The sequence below is a fragment of the Rissa tridactyla genome, chromosome 4 (assembly GCF_028500815.1).
Source record: "Rissa tridactyla isolate bRisTri1 chromosome 4, bRisTri1.patW.cur.20221130, whole genome shotgun sequence".
Taxonomy (NCBI): Eukaryota; Metazoa; Chordata; class Aves; order Charadriiformes; family Laridae; genus Rissa; species Rissa tridactyla.
Genome location: NC_071469.1, coordinates 93,526,630 through 93,544,655, shown reverse-complemented (window position 1 = coordinate 93,544,655; position 18,026 = coordinate 93,526,630). Strand labels below are relative to the sequence as shown.

Genomic DNA, 18,026 nt, shown 5'->3' with positions numbered 1-18,026 from the left:
CTTCTGTTTGAAACTGCTGCCTGGTCATTGCATTGACTGTCTTCTATCTCTGAAATCCCGAAAATTTGTCTGTGCTATAAAGTTAATAGCTTTCCTCCTCTATCCCCTCCACTCAAATATTTTTCAGTTTTGTATCTACAGTTCAATTGTGCAACACCCTGTATATGCTAAAGCTGTACATTGCTTCAAGGACAGACAATATAACAGAAGATAAGTCCACTGAGGGTTAGAGCTCATGGGGATAACTGGCAAGCGTGCAGATAAAGATCGTATCTGGATGGATGCAGCATACCTGTCAAAAGCTTTTGGGGATTCCAACATCCCTTGTCTAAGACTATCCCACCCCACGCCCCAATAAACCGAGCTATTAAGAGTCTGCTATGACCAGCTTCTCAGAAGTCATGTGTTGTTCTACTTAAAGATCTCTTCAGCTCGATTAAACTGTCTTTCCTTACTGGACTTCTAAGGGGGGGAAGAAAACTTGTACTCGGAGTTTCTTCAACAAATAACTAGTATCCCACTATAGAAAGTGCTTGTTTCAAACACCCAGAGTACCTTCAGCTCTCTTTCCTCTATGTCTAGAACCTGAATTCAGTAAAAATAAAGTCTGCAGATTCCTCTGCTCAGGTGCAGAAAGATATTAATCTTCCTGTATAAATTCTTTTGCTATTGTATTAGTGTACTGAAATACCTGCACAGCCAGGAGTACTTAAATTTACTCTAAACAACATAATCCGTTCCTTGCTACCACACCTCCAAAAGCACCTTTTTTACTTAAGGGCCAGCTTAACTTAACTGAATTACTGAAGCTTAAACTGAATCCTTTCAGGCCACAGAATAAAAAACCAAATGATTTCCCCCTCTGATTAAAGAGCAACTCCATTCCAGGTGCGGTTCAAGTTTCAAGGCGAGGCAGATGGCCCCGTCTAGAATTCAGATGCCCTAAAAGAAAAACAAAATAAGATTTATTCCCAATTGAATACAGGCTGAGGAAGGGCACTAATCCCACTCACACAAACATACTTACAGTCAAGAGATGATGGAAGTTCTTTCTCTACCACTAACAAATGCAGAGAAGAGTTTAAAACTGCTGAACACGCTGAGTGTGCCTGGAGCACAGAACTCCAGGAATGCCCAGAAAGTCACTTCCAAAGGAACATGCTCTTGATAAATAAGTGTAACCCCCTTTCTTAAGGGAGCAACATGGCTGTCCTGTCTCCCAATAGGCTTTGAACCTGGTAGGTGTCCTCAGCAAAACTGCTAATAGGATACAAAATCTCAGAGTACATTTCCTAGATTTCAGGCAAATAAACAGCTACATCCAAAAGGAAAAATATGACTTAGTACCCCAATAAGAAAATGACTGCAACATAACACTAGACATGAGAATTTCTGATGTGGGGACTCACAAACGTCCCAACAATAGTAGAAGTTGTTCAGAACTCAAACTGACATGCATTTAGGGCTATGAGGACAAAGGGCACAGAGCGTCTTTCACACAAGGAGAGCCTGAGAGAGCAGGGGCCGATCAGCCTGGAGAAGAGAAGGCTCAGGGGATTTTATGTGTAGAAATACCCGATGGGAGGGAATGAGCAGCTCTTCTCAGTGGCGTCCAGTGACAGGACAAGAGGCAACGAGCACCAATTCAAACACATTAAATTCCATCTTAATTACCTTAACCATGAAGGTAGTCAAACACTGGCACAGACTGGCCAGTCAAAGCCCAACAGGACATGGTCCCAGGCGAACTGCTCCAGCTGGCGCAGCTCGAGCAGGGAGGTTGGATTAGATGATCTCAAGAGGTCCCTGCCAACCTCAACGACTGTGTGACTGGAACTGGCACGGCCTCCACAAGTACTCACGCTGCTCCTCTCCCAGCCCCTGCACAACTGGGACATCGGATTGTTTTCAGAAGTTTAACCTAAAACAGATTCCTGGGGTCTGTAGCGGTTACTTATGAGATATAACAATGACTATCAGGAACTGTAATTATAAATTCCTCAGTCAATCTGCTTTAACAGGAATACATATTCCAACCTAAACCACCTTTTTACCCCCTAAGAAACAAACCCATACTCAATTATTTTAAACTAGGGAGACCCCGTCATTCCTTATACTAAACTTTAAAGAATAAACTTTAAATGGAAGACAAGAAATAGTTCAAGTCTACAACTGAACTGTGGAATTTCTTGCTGAATCAAAAAAAAAACTAATCAAGAGTCAGAAAAGAACTGAGTGAGATTCTAGATACTCCTGTTACACCCCAAATAATTAAGCATGTGCGCACATACATACAAATGAACCTGACTGCAAAGGCAGACATACCCGAATTGTGAAACACGCGCTGTTAGTGGGACTCGTGTTACTCAAACGTAGATGTGCGGCGCTGCTGCTACGGCCTGCAGCTCAGGAGCCGCTGCTGCCACCAACGCTCTCCGAAAACAGTCACTGAGGGAAGTGGGATGTAATTTTAATGGAGGCAGGTTGTCACTTATAACTCGCATCGTCCTGCCCCACTTTACAAAGCAGCCTGCATGACCACGATCAGTTAATAGTCATATTAGTAGGTCATGTTCCCTTATGCACAAGAAAATATAAACTGTCATAGTTAATAGAAGCTACTGAACTCTGCAGCTTATTATTTTCCAAACACTCTGCAGCGCTACTATCAAAACTATCAGATTCTTCTGCTGAGTGAATCCATCCAAAATTTAAAAAAAAAAAAAAAAAAAAAAAATCAGGCCTCTAGACAATGAGAGACTGAAACAACTGGTTTGTAATGTCAGTTTTTTCTGAACAGGAGTGGAACTCCAACATTTGAAAACTTTTTATTACTGTCTTTATATCTCTTTCTTTCCTATATGTTTCATCTTGTCTGGGCATTAATGTGAACTGCTATCCATCTTCCTTTTGTTTGCTAAACAGCCTGAACTTCACCACAACTCAAATCTGCTTTCAGCATCAAAACTTTGCACTACTTTGGCATAGTGCATCAGTTTTATAAACTTTGTAAGGTGACCCCAAATTCTTTCTAATTATTTACAAAGCAACCGTAAAACTTTTCCAATTGCTGGAGGGACAATTAATCAAGGGGAACTGGAGAGCGATTCTTCAGAGCATATTTATGTAAATAGTGAAAACATTCCTCTTACTCTGGTGCAGTGATATTCACCACATAGATCACTCGGAACTACACGAGTTAATAACAGAACGTAACTGATGTCGAGCATTTACATTTCAAACACTGCTAAAGTACTGCATGCTTTTGGAAATAGCTGTTACTTAAGATTTTACTATGCGCCCATTAAAATCCACTGTTACAACACAGTTCAAAGTTAGATCTGAGAGTTCATCTCGGTGAGTTCCTAAAATAATTTCTGTACTTGCTGACGAGAAAGCCAGAATTTGTCTGAATATTCAACCTCATCGGTTTACTCTTTACATAAGCACAGAGAAGATAATAAAGGTGATAAATTGGACAGACATGACCACATACCTTACTTCACCTGCACTTTGGCCACTCATCACCTTCTGCTAGGGTTTACCAGCATATCTAAACCTCAAAGTGAGCTCAGGCCATTGCCTTTTTGTATAAAAGAAAGCATTACTCTCTTCCATCTTCTCCAACACAAAAGAAGTACATTTCCACATAAAACTAAGTAATCTGTGTACCGGTGCAAAAAATCAGATCAAGGCTGTGCCTGACAACCATTTTTAGACAAGACCGCAACAAAAAGTAACTATTCTGTTGAAAATTTATAAACAACGATCAGATGCTTTATTAAAATTGAAAAGTCTTAACCCACAGCCTGGGAAATATATGATAAAAAAAATTGACTTCTTGACTACGCTAACGAGCAGCATCCTATGGATTCCCCTTATGAGAAGCTATAACGGATTTCAAATATGCAGGTCCCGAACTAACTGAACGTAAATACTCTTGACTCCTAATATTTTCATATTCTAAAGATTCTCAGATCTCGATTAGAGCAAGTGTCAAAACTGCATAGAGAACTTTCCAGAACCAAACAAAATATACGGGATGCCGAGTGGCATAACCTCGCAGCAAAGAAGAACGCGAAGCGCCAAAAAAAGAAAGACTAAGGTGGGTAGAAAGCCTATTGGGAAAGAGTGTCTTCCTCTAAAGCACATCCGCAGTCAGAAATACCTGCACAATAACGTAAAGCAGTTTTCCAACCTCTGGGTCCCTGAGAGCCCTCCAACATTGCTGAATTAAAAGACGACATAATAAAACGTACCCATTTGACTTTGCAAGTGGAAGAAGTCTGAACCCAACACATCTGATGGCAGGGAACCACACATTGCCAGCCTGCAGGCTTCAGCAGCCCCAGCCGACAAAGCACCAGAGCCCATTTCCTTGTGAAACAGATCACTGCGACACTTGCCATGCTCACGCTGAGGTCTCACTAAATCAAGTCCAATTCAGGCTCCTCATTGCAATATTCAAACTCTTCCAGGGGATTGAACTGTTTTGTCTCCAATTATGGTTTCTTTGAATATCTAAATTAAAATGGGACAAGAGAATTGGGCAAACTATGGAGATTCACTAAAAGGAAAAAAATCTACAACTTCCATAGAACTATGTAAAGTATCCAAGATTAGTAAAATTGACAATGAAAATATTCACACTGGGATACAAACAGGCAGCAAAGGAGAACCTACAGCAGAAACACAATCTCACACTCTTCCATCCACACCTGCAGCAGGAGAGTTGCCCGGCGTCCTGCTCAGCTTCCCGAGCTCCAGAAATGGATTCCCTCACTGATTCCCAGGAAACCAGCCCAGGCAGGCAGCCCGGCTTTCCTGGTCTCGGCACAAGAGCACAGGCACAGCAAATGCAACAGAAGGCTCAACATGAGGAGCACTTCTTTCTGTGGCAGAGCCACTTTAGCAGTTCTATCTCATCTGCTGCCTCCTCCACCATTTAATCCCAGTCCTCGATACCCCTTTTCTTGTCTTGACACCACTACTTGTGCAGCTGCACAGCAAACTAGAACAAGGAGCAGAAAAATGTTAGAAAATCCTATCAAAAGTACAGTATTCTAGATTGGTTTCCCAATCCCATTCATCTTGCAGCCACAAAAAACAATCGTGCTGGCACAAGTCAGAGAACAGTACATGGGCGAGAACAGACAGCAGGAAAAAGGGTCTGTTTAAACATCTCTGTCACCGGAATATTCAAATTACAGCGTGAAAAGCTGTGAATTCAAAATCCTCCTCCCTACACCCAGCACCACACAATCATCTTGCAGCAACATATTCCATAGTTTTGTTTTTAAAGCCAATAAACTAGTAAGATTCAAAATAGAAACGGACATTTCCAAGGCTGACACAGAATTTAAGGAACTTTGCTAGAATCCATTTCGGATGACTTAAGTCAGAATGTCCCAGGGGCAGCTGGAAGAGCTGTAGCAGATGGATGGATGGATGGATGGAGTCTGTCCCTCACATAACACTCAGTGCTGCTTGGCCAGCATGGCACCTTCTATGAGCCACAAAAAGAAGCTAAGTATTATTACAAAAAAGAAACTAGAGTATTATTTCTATTCCTAAAAACTGCTAGTACTGGTTCTAAAGTTCAAAACTAAAAGTAGGCTCTTACTATTTTTACACAGCATCTGTTCCATCCCTCTTTGATAATTCAGCCACTGTCTTACTAGTTATCCCTCGGACAATGGAAATAAAAAAGTTCTAGTAGGAAAAAAGAAAATCCCCCAAAACCACATGTTGTATCAACAATTCTCAGTGAACACAAGTAGATTACTGTCATTTAACATTTAAGCACAGAGCAAAATTGAGGTTTGACTATATGACATTTTTAGGGCAAAAGAGCTATTTAGGAGACTACTAACATTTTTCTTGTCATTTCGAAGTTCCAGAAAGTCTCAGTTTTACAGTTATTCAGCTGCGTAAAGCAAAATCAAGGGGAGGGGGGGCTGGATATGTGATAAAAAGTTCTGATCATACCTGCTGCAATGCAAAAATGCAACTTTATTACTACACACATTGTTACTTCTTAATTGTTCAAATGAATGTATTAGCTAAATGAATCACACGTCTAATCAGTCCAGATTTAGTACCTGACATTTGATGAACTACTTTAATCACAGTTTTTCACCTCTGCCTGTTTACAACGAATAGCTAACTTCGCTATATTTGAATGTTGCATATGATATTCAGCCACAGAACAACTCGCCTCAAGGTTTTAGGTTTTATGCTCCAGTGATTTTTCTACTACATTACTAATTTGTATGCACATTTGGGTTGGTTTATTTCAAGAAGGACAGTATGTTATGTAAAGATGAGAATTAAATCTAAATATTTTCAGCATTCAAAAACGCATACAATTTTGTATATCTCTATTATCTTATTATTAGAAGATACCATCCTTCTACAATAGTTACAAAGCATATACCCTTTTTTAACATTGATTATACGTAAGACGACAGGTTTTCATCCTTAGCACTAGTTAGTTCCTCTGGAGCTGTGGGGATGAGCTTCAGCAACAAGCCTTGGAATCAACCCTTTGCATTTCTTTTATTTTTAAGAGCTATAACCAGTCATATTCCAGAGGCCTGCAACTTAAGTACAGTTTCACTATCATTTTAAGCCAACATAAGCTGGCACTGCTGCTGAAAGAAACAGTCCCACCCTTCCGTACTGCTAGTTTTCGCATGTCCTTTCCTTGAGTCAGCACAAGCCATTCACGAAGACCCACAGCAAACATGACCAGGATACTCACCTGGTTAAAAATCAACATTTCTCTTCCCCTTTTCCTTTTTTTTGTTGCGGAGCAGGGTGAGAAGGAAGAAGAGAAAAGCTGAGTTAATTTTAATGTGATCGGTTCTCCAATCCAGTTCACTGCGTGGCCACATAAGCATTGGCATGAGCAGGACAGCAAGGAAAAGACAGGGGACGAGACTGCTTTAACTCAGCAAGTGGGAATTCATACTGGCTGGACCAGCTCATGAAACCACACCTACAAGGGAAAAAACTGGAAGATAAAGTATTTAGATACTCAAAGTACCCTCTTTCCCAAGCTACGCATAAACAAAAAGAAATAACAGAATTATCAGACCAAATTTTAAATTAATGACTCTCCCTTTGTATTGCCGTTTCACCTTAGATCTGTGTGCTTTTAGAAGTTTGGCTTAACGTTTTTAAAGGAATATGAAAACAAAAATCTGAAGCAAAATGCCTGTGCCAAGCCAAGAGTTTAACATATAGCACAGAGACAGACTGACAACATAACTCGGTCTGTGCAGAGAACGGGATGAACTATCCCATAAAAAAAACTGCACTAGCGTAAGCTACATCTTGATTGACTGGGTTTTCAAATCTAATTTCACTTTTAAGAACAGGCAAGTACATTTTAATCAGTAAACTAATATTCTTCCACTTTAATTTCTATAAACTAAAGTTTGCATGTTAGAAAACCTCAGTTACTCCCAAGACCACCCCAATCTTGCAGCTTCTCTCCCTGCCATAATCTTTGTATTTCCAAAGCACCACAGTGATCACCATCGACAGACTTAGGAGACCGGTATCATTAAACCGCAACTATCCCGACGCGCACACAGGAATGCAATTCAGAGGAAAAGTTACTGGCCCCAATTCAATCTGCGAGCTGAATTCCAAACTGCGGGGTAGCTGTATTTCTAAAAGGAGAGCAGTTATGAGAAACTACATGCTCCTAACACACCCTCATCGCAAATGCATATTTGTGGCTTTCTCACTGTGTTCAGACCTTTTCCTTTATCTCATCAGTTGTACTCATACTCTGATCCAGAGGATTTCTCCACAGGATAAGTTTATCTGTATCTATCTATCTAGGGAAAAAAAAAAAAAAAAAAGGTGCACCGAAGTATGTTCTAACTAATCAAAAAACCACAACAGATAACTTTTTCCTAAGTCCAGCTAAAAATCATACTAATACACTTCACAGCAAAGAGGATCACTTAATTATTCATTTTGTGAAAGTATATTCATGTATTCTAAATTTTAATTTAAACTGAATTGCATTTCAACTTAATATCTCTTTGATCTTTTATTATGACAAAATATGAAAAGCAAGCCTTGCTTTAACCTCTTTATAAGCATTCACTGCTTTATACACCTCTATCATATCCCACCTTGTTTGGATCAAAAAGCTCATTATGGCCACTCCTAAGCATCACACATCCTTCCCTGGACCTTGTTTAGCTCTGAACCCGCATCAATGCCACCAGAAGGGAAAATAATACACTCTTGATTAATCAGTGTGAGAGCCTTTTCCTACCTGGAACAGACACTCAACCATTCCATTAAATATAAAAAAAAAAAAACTAATGATTCTGAGAATTCACACTAAGATTGGCGAGTTCAAAAGTTCTGCCCAAGTAAGCAGGAGTCCTTGAAATTTTGCAACTTAATGGAACCTCTTTATTTTAAGTATTTTACAAATTACTTTAACAGTGCACACTTTTCCAATTTCCAGTACAATAAATGATAATTTTGATGGTGTTTTATCACCTGTATTTTTTAACTACAGCTGCCCTGTTTCAAAATACTTTCCCTTCTATTGCCCTCACTAGGACTGAAACCAACTAGAATACGTATGTCTAAGATAACAGGAGAGCCTTAAACCTCCATAGTAAGATATTTTAAAAAATTTGCAAACTGTTATAAACCGGTGATAATTTTAAGATCTCTAAACAGCGAGACAATGCCTTTGGGCAGTTTGAGAGCTTTAAAGGTGTGCTTTTTATTTCTTTTAGTTTCAGCCCTAGAGACACACAACTCAGAGTTAAGGAACATATTACAATTAGCTCCAAAAATTCTAAAAAGGTTTAATCTTCCCTGTAACAATATTAAACTCTGATCAGCTACCTTCACTTCAGGATAATAAATGACTTTCCATTTCTTTTGTCATACACCCCCAAAATTGCCTTCCCCCCTGCTGTACTATGGGTGGATACGTTCAACAAACTATTAGTAGTGACTTCCAAGTCCTTTACGTAAGAGAAAACAACTTAACTTGTGCCCTTAACTTAGGACAGCATTTGTCCTAATATACATCACCTCATTACCGTACACTTGTCAAAGCTAAAATTCAGGTATTATGAAAACAGGCGTTCGGTTCGTTTACTTTAAACATTCCCAACGTTCTCTCTTGGTGTCCGCTTCCCACCCCCCAGAGATGCCGTGTCGTCCCCCCCCGCTGCCCCCCCCAGACCCCACGGGAGGGAGCTCAGCCCCGGAGATGCTCTCACCTCCCCGGTACCGTCACCCACCGCCCTGCTAAAAACCTCCGCTTCTGGGGCTCTTTGCCAGTTTCTACCCCAAATCAGAGCACTCCTGTCCTCTCCGAGGCTGGCTGTTCCACCGAAAGCCCTTTTTTTTTTTTTCCCGAGAAAGTTAACAAGCGTCTTTCGGGAAATCTCCAGCCGCCCGTATTCCCGGTGCCCCGTTACTTCACGTTCCCAACTCCCGGCCGCGGGAAGCGTTCGTCTCCCGGGCAGCTCCGGGGGGCGGGGGGGGCTCGGCCCGCATCCCTGCGGATGCGCGGTAAACAGGGCGGCGAGCGGGGCCGCGGCCGCATTCCCGGCCCGGCACCGGCAGGCGGGGAGGGATGGATGGTTGGATGTATGGATGGATGGATGAAGGGAGGGAGGGATGGAGCCTTGCGGCGGGGCCGCGCAGCCCCCCGCCGCGGTGCCGCTCCCGCGGGGGCCGCCGCCGGGCCCCGCAGCGCAGGAACCTGTCGGGACACATTCTTGAGGCCGCGGCGGCCGGGCCAGGAATGCGGCCGGGGGAGCCGGGCTCTGCCCCAGCGCCGACCGCGGGGGCCCCTCGCGGCGGGGCCACGGCGGCCCGAGCATCCCGGCGCGGCCCGCAGGCCGCCGGCGGCGGGAGGGGGGGCCCTCAGGGCGGGCGAACCTCCCCGCCGGCCCCAGGAGGAGGATGAGGGGGGCGGCCCGAGGTGCGGGCCCGGGCGGCGGCGGGGCCGGCCGTTAGCGACGGTTAACGGCGCGGGCACGGCTTTCCCCCCCCCCACTTCCCCCCCGGCGCGGCCCCGCCTCCCCGGCCCGGTGCCACACTCACCCTTGGAGTAGAGGGACTTGGGGGACTCGAGGTCGAGGTCGGCGCTGAGCAGAGAGATGAAGTCCGAGGGCATCGCAGCTCCGCGGCCCGGCAGGGGCGAGGGGGGCGGCGGGAGGAGGGGGGGGGCCGGGCCGGGAGGGGGGCGCTGCTGCCTCCGCCGCCCCGGGGTGGGGAGGGGAGACACCGGCAGGCGAGAGCGCGGCGCTCCGCACGTCGGGGCCGCCAATCGGGCTGGGTCGGGCCAGGCCGGGCGGGGGGGGACTCCGCTCGCCGTCGGGGACCGGGCACCGCCGCCACCCGCCGCCGCCGCTGACAGGAACCGGCTGCTGCCAACGGAACGCGCCCGACCGCCCCCTCCGTTACCGCTCTGCGCCTGCGCGGGCGCCGGGAAGGGGGGCGCAGACAAGGAACCCCAGCGCCGCCGGCCCGCGCATGCGCCCCGGCGGGCGGGGAGGCGCGGCGACGGAACAGCCCCCCAGCCGGGCCCTGCGCGCCTGCGCGGTGGGGGCCGCCGCCGCCCCGCCCCGGCCGCCGCCGCCAGGGCCGCAACGCGCATGCGGGAAGGGGCGGAGCGCGGCGGGAGGGGGCGGAGGGCGGAAGAGCCGCCGCGGTGGCGGGGGGCGCGGAAGCGTCTAGAACGGGGGGAGGCGGCTTCTGAGGGAGTTGTGGTGCTGAGGGGAGCTGGGCCGCGGCCTTGGAGCTCCTGCGGCCGCCGGCCGGGGTGTGAGGCGAGGGGCGGCTGCGGAGAGCCCGGCCGGCGTCGGCGAGGGAGGCCCCGAAGGCCTGAGGGAAAACGTTAGGCCGAGAGGCCGGTCCTTCCCCACAGCGCGGCCGCGGTGCAGTGGTGGCCCCAGGGTGGTCGTGGGCAAGCGCTTGGCGCAGCCTTCCTCGCCTGGGGTGGGAGGAGGCGAGGGGCACGCAACAGGCAGGCCGTGGCTGTGGGGCGGCAGCCATCGCTCCTCCATCCACTGTGCTTACCAGGGCTTGGCCGCACTCAGTGCCCCGGCGTCAAAACTGGTGATGCGGAGAGTCTGGTCCAAACAAGCTCCCATTTGTATTGTCCCAAATAAAGAAGCTGGTATTTCCAAGTAAACGAAATGTGTAATGAGTGGTGCGTGTGTGTTTTAATTAGGTGAAACAAGCATAGCATGCATGTTTAGAAAACAAGGACCCCAAATCTGGGTAATCTGGAGAGCATAAGTAGTAAAAAGTTGAAGTGAGGGAAGTTTGGGACCCTTTTCCTTGACTAAGAAGGTGTAAGAAGGAGGAGGAGGTAAGGAAAGGTCACCCGCAGGGATTTAAAATTACTTTTCCAAGGTGATAAAAATCTGCTTTGGAAATGGGGAAGGGATGGGAAAGCGGGGGGGCTGGCCGTGTGAGTGAATGGAGGTGCCAGGCGAATGCTTAAGCTGTGAAAAATGGAGGCGGAAGGAGCTGCGAACAGCTGACGCATACCTCCGGCTCGGCAGAGGGTCCGGTTTCCCCCCAGGGACCGTGTCACCGCAAGGTTGGCTCCCGTCCCTCCTGCAGCCGGCCCCTGTGCCAGTCTGCTCTCCGATCACGGCAAAATCCCCCTCCAAAAACACTCAGCAGCTGCCAGGACCTTGCCATACCCCACCAGCCGGGACAGTTTCCTTGAACACCGTCCACTGCCGCCGGTCGGTCGGTCACTGTGGGTCAGCCTCCTGCCCGGTGTCTTCACCAGACGTCCGACCATGCTCCTGCGCTCGCGGCACTGTTGCTTCGGTGCTTTGGGTGCCTGGGTCTCGTTCCGCCACGTTACCCACACAGGCCGGGCGCCGAGGCGGTGCCTGTAGAGTGGGCTTGGCATGGCACGCACATGGCATCCCTGTTCACAGCCCTGCCCAAGAATGGTGGCAACTGCGTGGTACGCGTTCGGTTTTCTTTGAAGTCAGGTATCTTTTTCATCCCAGACGTACTGCTTTAATACCCTGGAGCGATGTTGGCTTTTCCTCTGCCCGACTTCATCGTCACTTGTGGCATTTCAGGACATGGTGCTCAAGCCATGGAGTAAATCTATTGTCCAAGGGCTCATTTGTATCTAGACTAACATCCTTTCCTGTCACCATCTACCCTACCGTATCTCCTATTTATGCCCTTCTCACATACAATTACCCTTACAATTTTGCTGGGTGCTCAGGGGCATAAGGATTTGCCCAGCAAAGCTCTCCACCTTTTCCTTAAGGAGTCACCTCGTCACCTGCTAAGGCAGCCAGTGTGTGCCCTGGGGAGCGGAGAAACATCCCACCGTGCAGGGGCCATCGCACCAGATACAGTGAAAAAAATACCCCACAATTGTTATTAAATGTGTTATTTTTATCATGGCTACAGAGCAGAGCATTTCTGAGGCTGAACCACAGACAAAGCAAGGTGTTTTTCCTTTCTTCGCAGGGAGTACCATCATTCCTGGGAACAGTTCTGGCCTCTTGCTTGCTGCCATGCGAAACGAGAGCGGCACTTGTGCGTTTTGCTCCGAGCAGGCTGTCAAGGCCTCCTGGACACATCCCCGGCTGTTTGCTGCTGCCAGGAGGGCTGTGCTCCTGCCTTTCAGAAGCGCCAAGCAAGTTTCTTTGCAGCCTGCGCCCTTGCCCAGGCCTTTTCCTCCGCTCTCGTAGCTCCTGTGCCAAGTGGAGCAGGCAGACGGCATCATGTGAGGACGTCGTTCATTTGCTTCAAGCCAGGCACGAGTATCCTCCCGAGTTAAAAATCTTCCAGGGGGTTTTGCTGCGATCACTACGCTATCATTCAGCTGGCAGGTCACGTTTCCGTGTGGCAACCCGGATGTCTGCTTTGCAGTTTCTCAAGCCACGGCAATGGCAAGGAGGGGTTATCAAGTTTCAGAGGGCAGTGCGCTGCTGCTGAGTTCTGTATGCCCAACTTTGGCCAAAAAATCCCTCATTGAAAGGAGGTGAGGAGCACCCAGATAGCAATCCTTTGGAGAGATGGTTCTAGAAACGTTACCAGAGCAAAAAAAAAAAATCCTTTTGTTAACGGAGCAAAGGGAAGCAACGTGAGGCAGACCTGGAATTGGAGCTGAAGGCATTTCATGGACAGTTTTGTGGTCTACTAACCACTGAGAAACTGTATGTGATTTGAGCTGTCCGTAGGGGTGAGGCGGTGGTACACGACACCCTAAGAATATGGCAACCAGCACAGCAATTTGCCAAACATAGCAATGCGAAGTGATTGAAATAAGGTAAACCATCAGCTATAAATCCAAGAAAGAAAGAATTTCAAAGCGCGAGTCTAAAGGCATTATTTAGCCAAACTGCACAGGGACCTTGTATAGCTGTCAGAGCGTGCAGGAGGAAAGAGGAGAGCTGAATATACACTGCGCTGTGCAAACTGGCAGGCTCGGATTATATGACTGTGGAATTAAAAGGATTAGCTGATAAATTTACTGAACAACTGGCAATTATTTTTATGATGGGAAGTTTAGAGAGGGGAAGGAAAAGCTGTGGAGCAGTCATATGCAGAAGGGCTGAAGGGAAGGATCCCTGCTTTGGCTATCCTGTACCTGCCAGCCCTGGCAGGGAAGGGGAGTTCGTCTGTGCCAGGCGAGGGCTGCCCTGCCCGGCAAGGGAGGAATGCCTTTCCCTTGAGAAGAGGGAGAGCTACTCCTGCGTTGACACTACAAAATCAAACCATTTGGGAAGCATCCAGGGAAAATAAAAAGTAAGACTGCTGTAATCACCTCTTGTCTAAGTAACGTGGGAAACAAAGACTTTATGAGAAGGTGCTACTAACAGACGGTCTATGGCAGAGAAGAAAAACACATCTTACTCCTGAAAAGGGAGCAGTGAGAGATGGAGCAATGAGGGATGGAGCTCCACTGCCTTCGGGGGGCAAAGGAATGAATTGCTGGCCAGCAAGACCAGACAGCGCCGAAATCCCGGATGGTACCGGCACAGCAGCAGCAGCTACGTGACTGCGGAGGACTCACGCTGCAACAGAGACAGGTCACTCCGCGGGTGACAACTGTTTTTATTGCTAATACAGTTGCAGGTGGCACAAGAACGTTCTCCTTATGTTCAAGACCGAAGCAAAGTGCCTCTGCCCAACCGAGGCAAGCTGCCTTCATGTCCGGAGCCACCTTCTGCTGCCCAGCGCTCCTGCAGCCACTGAGGCGTTATCATGGGCTGCCCGAGGCAGGCGAGCCCAAGCAGGACACAGAGCGGTGGGAAGGCCACTGGCAGGCATTGCTCCTGAGTGACAGTGTGTCCCCAGGACTGACTGCACACCCAAAACCGGGGAAAATGTCTCCGGAACTGGCTAAAGTCACAAGAGCAAACAGCAAGCCACGACCGCCTCCCACAGCTGTTCCCCACGAAAGCTCGCGGGTCGCATCTAGCCATGTCTGAAGCCAGTTGGCTTAGGGAGGGCTTTTGGCTGTGAAGAGCCTTGCAGAGTCCCAGGAAGGGCAGAGCTGGTAGAGCATGAATGACAGCGCAGAATGAGGGTAAAAGTGGGGGGAAAAGGAGTCCCGATCCTCTGTGGAGTGAGGCAGTAGCAGCGTGGCTGTTCAGTCCCCACCTATGGCCTGCCCAGCCTGGGGTAAACTTCTAAAGCAAGGTCAGGATGAGAGCTGGAAAGGAGAGAGGCTGGGGATGGCACGCTCGGAGACAGCGGTGCTCCCAGGCACTCCGAGAGCCGTGCGATATCACCAGAGAGGGGGAGGCGATGGGCAAAGGCCAAATTTGAAGAAAGAATAGATAATCTGCTCTTCGGGAGGAGAGGGCAGTCCCATACGATTAGACTTTTTAATGACTGAATACAGTTAGTCCAGGGTGCAGCATGGAGCAGTGCCTAGCAGTGGGACTCGGGGAAATAACTGCATCAAGGCAGGTCAACAAAAGACAAGTACAAGGTTTATTGGAGTCCAGTCGGAGCCATAAACTCCTCCTGTGGACCCCAGCACGTGAAAGAGCCATGTGAAGCATGCAGCAGAGGTGCTGCCAGGGAAGGTGGGACTGTACCTCCTTATCTTACAGTTTTGAAATCCAGCTTGAGTTACCAGATATGCTGAAAGGGGCAGAGAAGCAAAAAGATGAAGCGCAGGCGGGTGCACGGAAAGACTTCACAAGCCAGAACGCAGGAGGATGTTCAGGACATTGCACATACCCAACACTGATGCACTGACCTGGGGTACAGATTTCTGCGAAGGCAATAAAAGCTGTCACGTTAAGGAGAGCTGCTGAGCAACCACCCGTCCAGCCTACCGCGTGACACCAGTCCTGCGCCTTTGACAAACCTTAAAACAAATGGTTGTTCTGGGTGGTGTATGATGGGAATACGCGAAAAACAAAATTCCAGTTGCTCCTACCCTGGGTGCATCAATCTTGCAGCTCCAGGCAGTGGCTGGAGCACGTGGCAGGGGACCCTGTGGCACATACGACACTGATCGCGCTGGCCAGGGGGTGCGTGAAGCAGCGCATTAATCGTGCCGTGTCTCAGATTGCCAGTGGGGAGAAGTGGGGAGGACTTACAGGATTTTTTTTTTACTTATGTTTTTACTTATGGCAGACATGCCCTTTCACTGAATCACAGGGGACTTTTTAGGCCGTCTGGGTAAGCCCAGCACCAAACAGTTGCTGGTGATGATAGGTCTGGTAGCCATTACCCAGGGAAAGGAAAGCTGCTTAAACTTCCCAAGAGAGAGAAAATTTTGATGTGAACAGGATGAATCTGATAAAGCAAGGCAAGAAAGAGGTTTACCTTTACCAATGAATCTCAGTCAGGACCTTAGCCTCCAACCTCCCTTGATTTGCCCAAGATCTGGGTGAGGTTTAAGCTACAAGAACAACTACAGTGTTTAATCAAATCTTTCTCCTGGGTGTTCTCAGCAGCCCCGGGCCACACACTTCACATCACGCTGTGTTGCTGTGCGGACAGCAAACGAAGCCCCGCTTGTATTCCCTGTCTGGAGAAATTAGGGGACGGTGTAGGAGGGATTCATACCAGCTGCTCTTGAGGGTGGCTGAGGATCACCCGGGGTCTGGCACAGCCCAGCTCTTCGGTACCAAACCCCGAAAGTCAGCGCGGGACTGAGTCCCACGTGGTTGGTGCTGGGCTCTGGGTCTTCATCACAAATGAAACTGGAAGCTGCAGAGGCTTATATGCTAAAGGAGGTTGTAGGTGAATGATCACTGAGCTTGTTGTGCATTTTTCTTCACTTTTATGATTTTTGAACTTTCTGTGCCTTTCGCTTTGGATAAACATCCAGTTTCAATGGCAAGTCTAGGCAGGTTTGCTGGGGGATTCTTTAAACAAGCTCTGTAGATCCTTTTCAAATGTCAGTTTGGCTGATGGGCAAAACCTTTAATGTCCCCAAAGGGCAAACTCCAGCAGTGCCTGTGGTGGAAAGAGTGAGCAGGATCCGAACTGTGGAAGCGACACAAACAGTGGAAGTTAAAATAACAGAGTAAAGGAAATCTGCGCCCTGTTTGGGGAGCGCAGCTGTGGGTGGTGCGTGGCTGTCATGGGGTTTTCCAGTCACTGCAGCAGAGATGTAGAAGATGATGGGCTCCACTTGGGATTCTGCCTTTGGAGTCTGGGACTGGGGAGCTGACATTCCCCAAAGCCTGGGACAGGTTCCCGGGGCAGGATCCCTGTCCGCATCCGCTCTGTTTCACGTGTTCTTTCCCTGGAGTGTGCATTAGTGGCTGCTGCTCAGCAGACAGAGGGGGAACCTTGTCCGGCTCTGGTCAAGGATCTGAATGAATCGAGGAGCGGCGGGGGATCGCGTGGCCAGGGACACGGCCGAAACCACACCTCAGTGAGTGTGTTCTCGCTCGCACGTTTGTGACGTGCAGCAACTCTTTCTGCACACGTCTTGATTTTGCAGTGATAATATATGGAATAGGTGTAACTAAAATACACAAAAATCCTAACCAATTAAGTGCCAGACACTGAAACAGGAGGCTTCCCATTAAAAGTTATGCGTTCTGTGTAATTAAGGTATTTTCTCTTTTCATAATGAAGTTCCTCTCCCTGAATAAGCAGTTGGAAAGCAGCAGGTGTGAGGGGGAAGGAGCCTAAACCAGGAGCGTGGGGATAAATTAGCAGGTTCATGCGTAATATTGCTAACCCCATTCGCAATTTCTAAGCCTATGTAGGTGTTTTATTTTCTAACTCTGTTAGAAAGACTGTCAGAAAATAATTAGGCTCTGTCAACAGTTCCCCTATTCCCAGATTACTGCTTCCTGACTCATTAGAGCTGCTGAGGTTGGCAGGAAACTTGTTTTATAGTAATTTCTGTTAGCGGTGTCCCTGGAGAAGAGACAACACCGAGCGTGTGACACCGGCGTTAACTTCATCCTCGTGATGGAGGCATGGGGGGCGGCCGGGAGCTGTCAGGATTGCAGGACGGTGATTATTGCTGGCATGAGACGACACCACCTTTATATCCCGGTGCTGGAGCCGGGGACAGGCCAACTGGGGATCTCGGGCTGAGTGGCCGACGGCTGGGCAAGGTTCAGTTTTAAGGTCTAGAAGCTGGTGTGCACAACTGGCTGCTTTCCTGGACATTTGGCTGGTTCGTAAGGGTTTTAAAAAAGAGAAAAAGGGGCCGTTCAAAATCCATTAAAGAAATGGGTCTTCCCATTCCATCCCAGGCATAAAGCCACAGCATAAAGCCACAGCAGCGTCCCCGTCCTTGCCTCCGAGAGCGGCAGCCGTGATGTGTAAACGCAAGTTGGCTGTGTCAGGAGGCACCTCGCTTCCTGGGAGCCCTGCACGGCTGCCTGCCCGCTGGCAGCAGGGCGAGCGTCCGGCTGAGCGCGTCCCAGGGCAGCAGTTTGTCCCCTGGAGCTCTCTGTCCCTTCCTTTCCCCATCCCACGAGCACTGAGATCATTAGGCAAAACCTGGTATTCAAGTTGTGATAATACTAAAGCAGCCGTGT

General features: G+C 48.2%; 1 protein-coding gene across 6 annotated transcripts in view; it reads right to left on the bottom strand.

Annotated features, from left to right (window-relative positions):
- The window catches only part of NFAT5 (nuclear factor of activated T cells 5), a 74,586-nt gene extending 64,358 nt beyond the window's left edge, over positions 1-10,228 (bottom strand). For 3 of the 6 annotated variants that reach the window (XM_054197625.1, XM_054197624.1, XM_054197622.1), the window contains exons 1-2: positions 10,105-10,186; positions 6,764-7,000 (exon numbers count right to left, since the gene is read on the bottom strand). Coding sequence is in view for 2 of the 6 variants with exons in the window: in XM_054197620.1 (XP_054053595.1) it covers positions 10,105-10,177 (73 nt within the window). In the remaining 4 variants the exon portion in view is untranslated. Of the gene's footprint in view, positions 1-1,674; positions 2,382-6,763; positions 7,001-10,104 lie in introns of those variants that run through there. The other 3 variants (XM_054197620.1, XM_054197621.1, XM_054197623.1) reach the window with 2 other exon arrangements.
- Positions 10,229-18,026: the final 7,798 nt, after the last annotated feature.